General features: G+C 42.8%; 1 protein-coding gene across 2 annotated transcripts in view; it reads left to right on the plus strand.

Moving 5' to 3' along the window:
- The window catches only part of ipo8 (importin 8), a 46,694-nt gene that overhangs the window by 19,449 nt on the left and 18,612 nt on the right, over positions 1-8,633 (plus strand). The window contains exons 11-17 of one of the 2 annotated variants that reach the window (XM_061714642.1): positions 1,082-1,158; positions 2,408-2,524; positions 3,108-3,197; positions 4,861-5,026; positions 5,862-6,022; positions 7,831-7,956; positions 8,036-8,111. In XM_061714642.1, coding sequence (XP_061570626.1) covers positions 1,082-1,158; positions 2,408-2,524; positions 3,108-3,197; positions 4,861-5,026; positions 5,862-6,022; positions 7,831-7,956; positions 8,036-8,111 — 813 coding nt within the window. The remainder of the gene's footprint in view (positions 1-1,081; positions 1,159-2,407; positions 2,525-3,107; positions 3,198-4,860; positions 5,027-5,861; positions 6,023-7,830; positions 7,957-8,035; positions 8,112-8,633) is intronic. The other variant, XM_061714643.1, reaches the window with a different exon arrangement.

Consider the following 8,633-nt stretch of genomic DNA (forward strand, 5'->3'; position numbering starts at 1 on the left):
ATGGGGAAAAAAAAATGGTATCAGACCTCCAGTTATGACTGCCGTGGTCAATGTTGTAGCCCCGTTTGAGCTCGGCCTTCGTTGCAGTGCTGATGTGGCACCTGTACATCCCACACAAGGAGTCCATGTCCAAAGTTCAATTTTTCCACCACTCGTTGCAGCCAGTTTGCAGTCGGCACATCGTTCATCCACCTGTTTTTGGATGACGCGACACAATTAAAAATTAAAGCTGCAAGCAGCGATGAACGGACCCTCGCGTCGCCATGGTAACGCTTTTGACTGAGAAAAGTAATTTAAGTTATGGCAGAAAGTAGGAACTATCAAATATGGACCAATCAGATGAAGGGGGGGCACGCTTTTTGGCGTCTATCGTCGCCACGGTAACGCTTTTGACTGAGAAAAGTAATGCGCGTCGTCGCAGGATGGAGACGCACATTTTGATGTATAACACACCTGGGTGAACGTTACGGTTCGGGCCGTATTAACTGCCGAAGAAGTGGCATAAATTGCGCCAAAATTACACGATTAATTCATAATGGCTGACTTCATGTTCAGTTTCGGCCATGGCGCCAAGAGACTTTTCTTTAAGTTGCGACATGATACAGGTGTTTACCGATTTTCGTGCATGTACGTCAAACCGTATTGTGGGGCTTGAGGCAAAAGTTTTCTAGGGGGCGCTGTTGAGCCGTTAGGCCACGCCCATTAATGCAAACCATTAAATATAAAATTTTTCGCCAGGCATGGTTTGCGTGCAAAACTTGTGACTTTTGGGGCACGTTTAGGGGGCAAAAAGGCCCTCATTTCGTCGGAAGAAAAATAAAAACAATGACGAGAACTCCTACAAATACAATAGGGCCTTCGCACTGTAAGTGCTCGGGCCCTAATTAAAGACGGGTCCCTAATAAACGCCTGTTAGTTTGAGCGATTTAAGAAATGTCTGTCTGTGTCTAATCTCTTACTTTAAACTTTTTTACTTTTTAATGTATTTAAAAAATATATGTTTGTGTGTGAAGCACTTTGAATTGTCTTGTACGTGAAATGTGCTATACAAATAACCTTGGGCTGCCCTGCCTTGTTGCAGACCTGTATGACGACCATGCCCTCCCAGCAACCGCCGCTCAGAGCCTGCTGTGTAAAGCTGCCCGGAAGAGGAAAGAGGTAAGCAGCTTGTTTGCCGCCACTGTAACACCACCCTGTCATGGTCTTGGTTGATCCATCCTCTTATGGCTCATCTAAACTTCACTGTTATTGTCTGTCTTTGATATATATTCCTGGAGATTTAATTTCCAGCTCAGTTACTGTGTCCTAAAGACAAATATCCCATCAGCCAGTAGAGGTCTCTGCTCCTGTGTGTTAGCGTAAGGCTGAGTCAGGTGGGGTTTATGTAGGCTCTAATGTTGAGATGTCCTTTTATGTCAGTCTATGGAACTTACACTGCAAAAACTCAAAATCTTAACAAGAATGTTTATCTTATTTCTAGTTAAAATGTCTCATTTTAGTCAAAAAAAAAATCTCATTACACTTAAAACAAGACTCTTCACTGAAAAAAACAACAATTTTCACCTGTTTCAAGTAGATTTTCACTTAAAATAAGTAGAAAAATCTGCCAGTGGAACAAGATTGTTGTAATGAGAAGATAAATTTTGTTCCATTGGCAGATTTCTCTACTTATTTCAAGTGAAAATTTACTTGAAACAGGTGAAAATTGTCAAATAACCAATTATTTTTCTGGTGATGACTCTTGTTTTAAGTGTAATGAGATTTTTTGACTAAAAATGAGACATTTTAACTAGAAATAAGACAAATATTTCTGGTAAGATTTTGATTTTTTGCAGTGTAAAGGATCACCAAGCCAGACTAAGATGATGTGTCGGTTGATTATCACTTCAGCCCTTTAATAATGACAGGATTTACTGGATGTGCTTTATTTATTCCATTGATCAAATGTATTTTTTGGGGATTTGAAATCAGTTTTGATCTCATGTAGCTGCACCAGGTTCATGTTGTTCCCACGTTTCCAGGCAGATGAAATGTGGCTCACAAGTGGATCCTTGTGACATTGAAATCACGTTGAACTAGGAGTTCAGTTGCAGTTTAACCAAGAATTATTCTGGTTTAGGACAGTTTTATTGTCCTGGTTCCTGTGATTAAGTTTCTATAGTAGTTCCTGGATCAGCAGTCATTTGTAAATGTCCCAACCAGCAGGGCAATTTTTGCCCATCTGGGTTAAAAATTGGTTACTTGGCTTGGCTTATGGTTCCAATATTATGGACCCCAAGACAGAACTCTATGTGAGTCAAGTATACGGGGCAGAATATGGGACCCATGAGGGAGAGTTGGATCAATGCTTGAGTAAGGTGACTGTAGTTTTGTTTTGTCCAGCTAAGGTTGTGTTTTGTGCCTGCAGATTCTGCCTCAGATGATGGACTTCTGCCACCAGATCCTGATGGATCCCTCTGCAGACCCCCGCAAAAAGGATGGGGCTCTGCATTGCATCGGAGCTCTGGCTGAGCTGTTACTGAAGGTACTGAATGGAAGAACATCTGCACAACTACCAGTGTTCTGATGTTGGTGTCTGCAGATGTGTTCTGGTGGGATATCAAAATTTCTCAGAGCAGAGGTTCAATTTATTTCCTCCCTTAAACCCAGCAACAGTAAACTCGTTTCTGAACCAATCCCAGCGTGGGGAAAGCATCTCACCTGTTGATCAGTGGTTACGGCCAGACGTAGGATGGCTGAGTCCGTCAGAACTATTAAGAGACTTTTAGACTCAGAGTGCAGGTTTACTCGTAGTTCCTAGAGTATCCAAATGTAGATTTGGAGGACGGCGTTCTGCTATCAGGCACCGTTACTATGGAATCAGCTTCCAGATTGGTTTCAGGAGGCTCCTAAAGGGGAGTTTTCCTGCCACTGTTTGGCTTAAGGTTTTTCTCCCACTAGGGGAGTTTTTACCTGCCATTGTTTATGTAATAATTTCATGTTCTGGGTCTCTGGAAAGATCCTAGAGACAATTTGTTTTTTAATAGATGCTATATAAATACACTTGAATTTAATTGAACTTTTAAGCAGTAAATCTTTTCCCTTTTTGCTCTTTTTTTTGTCTGTAGAAACGGGTGTACAGGGACCAGATGGAGATCATGTTACAGAACTACGTTTTCCCGCTGCTGAACTCTCCTCTGGGTTACCTGCGTGCTCGGGTGAGTCTTTCCTCACAGAGATCCTCTACGTTCAATACGCATTTAGTTGTATGTTGCCAATTGCCAACAAAAGTAATTCCAAAAGTCTTAATACAGGAACATGTACAATATATGCATACATACATATAGGCCACTAAATCAAATTTAGTTCAGTTAAATTCCAGTTCGAAACTACTTCATTGTAATTCAGTTCATCAAATTTATTCCAGTAGAGTCTGCCAAGATAGCCTTTTACCAGAACAAAATCCAGAATGCTACCAACAACTGTTCATGCCATTTAAGACCCCGTCCACACGTAGCCGGGTATTTTTAAAAACGAATATTTCCCCCCTCCGTTTATAAAAAAAATTTGCATCCACACATAACCGAAGATCTGCGTTTTTGACCACATTCATAAGCATTCTAACCTGTAGATCATCTGCGGCTCCCGGGAAGCTGCACCTCTGCGGCTCCGCGTGCACCGTACGGTGCGCGTCGCCGCGTACCCTACGTGTAACGCAGTAAGCGGTGGTCAAGACCAGAGACCATTTATTTAATAAATAGCTTGGAGAACAGATGCTGGATCATCTGTACTTCTGTAGTTAACAAAAGGCGCACGTCAGAGCAGATTTGTTGTTGTTTTGGCGCATAATGTGACGTTCGAAAACGCAAAACTCCGGTTGTGTGTGTCTACACGCATCTACATAAACGGAGTTTTCAAAAATCTTCACTTTGCCCAGAGTTTTTTTAAACCTTCGTTTATTTGCGTTTTCGTGTGGATGACAGGTCAAAACGTAGGAAAATATCTCCGGTTTAGCAGATATCCGCAGATATCCGGCTACGTGTGGACGGGGTCTAACTCTCTTCTCTCTCCACCACCTGCTCAAACACCTACCGTGTTGTCTGCAGAAAAGTGTGTGTCCACTTTACTGAAAAGGTTTCTACTATCAGTAACTGATTCTCTGAGCCTGACCATCTCTGCTACTCCACTCCAACCAGCTACTGGTTCCTCTCTCTGCTCCTTCTGCTCTCTAAATGAGGATGAAGTCTCTAAACTTCTAGTCGGCTCAAAACCAACGACCTGTCCTCTTGATCCTGTTCCTACCGACATCCTGCAGAGCATTTTACCTACCGTCAAACCTACAATAACCCACATTATCAACTCCTCTCTTAAATCTGGGATCTTTCCCTCTGCCTTCAAACCAGCTCGGGTCACCCCACTGCTGAATAAAACCACACTCAACCCACACTTTAAAACTTCTCGTCACTATTTATTCTTTTTCAAGTTGGGTAGAACAATAGTTTGCTGCAGTGCCTGTAAAAACAACTGACGGTCGAAGTTTTTCAGCTCCAACTTGTGTAAGATGTACTTTATTTGCTCCATTGTTAAGTCTGAGATGCATACAGGAAGTAAACAAAAGGAAACTTGGCACTGTGAGCTACGGGGCTGCACAAAAGAATCTACACTGGCGGCTTGGGGTTGCTGGGGTAATCAGAGAGTGACACAAACAATAATGCAGAAGTAGAAACGCCAGACATGGCGTTGGGGCTGTGCGTCCTGTGTTGCTGCGATGCAGAAACATTAATCAGGTTTAATCCCTCAGCTAGAGTCCACACTGACGGCTGCCAAGTTCCAGAGGAACCGCGGTGAACGGTACAAACCTCTGCTTGTCTGTTCCGGCAGTCCTGCTGGGTTCTGCATTGCTTCAGTCCGCTGCGTTTCCACGACGAGGTGGTGCTCCGAAACGCTGTGGAGCTGGTCAAACAAGACCTGATCGATGACAAAGAGATGCCCGTGAAGGTGGAAGCTGGCATCGCTCTGCAGGCGCTGGTCAGCAACCAGGAACAAGGTGAGTGGACCGGAACTCCAGCCGGGTCACAGTTGATGAATAAAACCAGAACCAGTTACTATTGCTAAGAGTATTAGGGCCAGGCAGGAGAAAAAATATTTGAGAAGGGAAGTTTTTTTTTTATTGTGCACTTCGAGAAAAAAGTCAAAATGTCGAGAAAAAAGTTGAAATCTTGAGAAAAAAGTTGAAATGTTGAGAATAATGTTGAAGTACAATTTCCAGAATAAAGTCGAAATTTCGTGAATAAAGTTGAAATTTCGAGAATAAAGTTGAAATAGAATTTGGTGAATAAATGGAAATGTCTCCTCTGGCCCATGAAATCCAGTTAGGAGAGAGTTAGGAGACAGTTCTGCAGCAGCAGCCATAACTAACTAACTAACTAACTTACTTTGTACATCCTTGGAGTGGAACGTTAAGGGTACGTTTCTGAAGTTATGCAACTGCATATGTGTGATATGTGTTTCAAATAATCAATCAAAACTTTATTCACAAAATTTTGACTTTTTTTCAACATTTCGACTTTTTTCTCGAAATTGTACTTCAACATTAATCTTGACATTTCAACTTTTTTCTTTACATTTCGACTTTTTTCTTGAAGTGCATAATGAAAAAAAAATCTTCCTCCTCTAAAATATTTTTATTTTTCTCCTGCCTGGCACTAATACTCTTCCGTAATAAGCCTCATCAGCTGACTTAAAAACTAGAGCTGCAACGACGTAATCGATTACGTAAATACGTCGACTTGCATACAGTGCGTCGATGCGCTACTACTACCACCACCACTACCACCAGACCTTTACCAGACTGACGCTGTGTGTTCTGTGTGTCTGCACAGCCAAGCTGTACATCCGGCCGTACATTTGCCCCGTCATGCAGGAGCTGCTGCATGTGGTCAAAGAGACAGAGAACGACGACCTCACCAACGTCATACAGAAGATGATCTGCGAGTACAACCAGGAGATGACGTCCATTGCTGTGGACATGACCCAGAACCTGGTAGGAGTATGCCTTGTCCTTCCTCTGGGTACATGATACTGTCTAGTGTTTGTCAGACTTATGTTTTGGCGCTTTTCCACTAGTACCTACTCAGCCCTGTTTTCAAGTCTGTTTCATGATCCAACTCTGAGGGTCAGATGTTCATAAACCTGGTGCTGAGGAGAGAATTAAAAAGGGATCTAGACGGAGATAAGGAACGACCAGATCCACCAGGAGCTCTGTCACTTCATAGCTGCTCACGGCTCCAGCTGACTTTCAGCAGCACATCTATCATCTCCTCCAGGTTCTACATCTTTAGTGTTGTTGTCTTCTTCGTTTAGATACACAATCAAATACGTCACAGCAGCTTCACTCCAACCTCCTACTTCTGCTCCAGGTGCTGAATAGAGGCTATGCATTGACATATCTTCCCCCTTAATCGCACTGAGTGGCAAAAACAGCTGCAACTAGTGGAGAAGACGGGATAACAGCCGATTATCGGCTTATACTAAAGGCAGTTGGACTTGACAGTGACCCGTACAGGTACCAAGAACCAGTGGTCCATGGACATTAATATTTGGTACAGTTACCCCAAGAACCAGTGGTCCATGGACTTTAATATTTGGTACAGTTACCAAGAACCAGTGGTCCATGGACATTAATATTTGGTACAGTTACCAAGAACCAGTGGTCCATGGACATTAATATTTGGTACAGTTACCAAGAACCAGTGGTCCATGGACATTAATATTTGGTACAGTTACCAAGAACCAGTGGTCCATGAACATTAATATTTGGTACAGTTACCAAGAACCAGTGGTCCATGGACTTTAATATTTGGTACAGTTACCAAGAACCAGTGGTCCATGGACTTTAATATTTGGTACAGTTACCAAGAACCAGTGGTCCATGGACATTAATATTTGGTACAGTTACCAAGAACCAGTGGTCCATGGACTTTAATATTTGGTACAGTTACCAAGAACCAGTGGTCCATGGACATTAATATTTGGTACAGTTACCAAGAACCAGTGGTCCATGGACATTAATATTTGGTACAGTTACCAAGAACCAGTGGTCCATGGACATTCATATTTTTCCACGAATCCAGTTTCCTGATATTTATATGTACTTAATTTCTACGCCGGGGAAATACACGAAGCAAAGCTTGAAGGCTTACAAAAGTCTTGACGCTTGGTGCGACTTCAAGGCAGGATTTGTTGTAGAAATTAAAGTGATGAGGACACTGAACTTTATGATTTAACCGTTTAACGTTAGCTACCCAAAAATCCAACATTACCTGATACAAAATGGGAACCACAAATCCACGTTTCAGTGCCTGAAATCCAGTTGTTTCTATGAATTGCAGCGATCCATTTGTTTCTCTTAAGCTTATTTTTCGGCAGTCTGTAAAACGATAACTCAGATTTCTTGCTACATCTATGAGTACAGTCGATCCCACAACATGCCTTTCCCATTTTAGATGTTTTCCAGTTGCTCAAACTGAAAGTTTACGCTGCCACTCAGTCTTTCTGCCACTCAGTCTTTCTGACACTCAGTCTTTCTGACACTCAGTCTTTCTGACACTCAGTCTTTCTGCCACTCAGTGGGCGTAACCCGCTGTGAAGTTGCATCTGTGACGTCATGTGCATTCCCTCTATTGTTATGGAAAAGAAACTTGAGTCGAGCCAAGCTGAGCTAAGTTGAGTAGATCCGAGTACGTTCTAGTGGAAAAGCGCCTTTTGATCATGAACGTAGGGGAGACTTTTGGGGGTCAAGCTCAGCAAAACCTGTTGCCAACGCGGCGGTGTGTGTTGTTTTGTGGGAAGGCGGAGATCTTCAGCAGGGTCCTTCAGAGCGAAGAGTACGAGGAGAACGAGGACAAGACTGTGATGGCTCTGGGCATCCTGAGCACCATAGACACCATCCTGACCGTCATGGAGGACCACAAGGAGGTTTCAGACATCTACTCTTCCCTGTAGACCTTGGCTGGTGGCTGTGCACCATCCTGAACATGTTTGTGTTGGTCTCTAGATCACTCAGCAGCTGGAGGGAATCTGTCTGCAGGTGATCGGGCTGGTCCTGCAGAAGCCCATCATAGGTATGGCAGGTGTGTGTTTGTGGGGGTGGACTGTGTTGTTACATTGAGATTCTCTCACTGGCTACGCTTACATGATGTTTTTTAATTTGGAATTATTTATTCCGAATTAAATAATTCCGAATTAAACTATTTTCCTTCGAGTTTACATGGAAATAGTCATTCCGAATTGAGGTTTACATGGAAAACACGATTGATCGGCTTTATCCAATTCCTCTTAAGGTCTGGGGGTTCTCATTCTGACCGGAAGTTACGTCTACCGGAAGAAAAACAAACTTAGCTGCTACAACTTTGAAAGGCCCACAATTGTTATGTTTCCTGCTAGGAATGGGCAATATTTTACTGTTCACGATAAACCGTCAAAAAAATTCCCCACGGTAAGAATTTGTCATCTCGCGGTAAAAACGATACATTCCTGTTGATGATGTTTTTGTGTAAAACTGATTTATGGTTCTGCGGAAGGAAGGAAGGAAGGAAGGAAGGAAGGAAGGAAGGAAGGAAGGAAGGAAGGAAGGAAGGAAGGAAGGAAGGAAG

This window comes from Cololabis saira, chromosome 23 (genome assembly GCF_033807715.1).
Source record: "Cololabis saira isolate AMF1-May2022 chromosome 23, fColSai1.1, whole genome shotgun sequence".
Classification (NCBI taxonomy): Eukaryota; Metazoa; Chordata; class Actinopteri; order Beloniformes; family Belonidae; genus Cololabis; species Cololabis saira.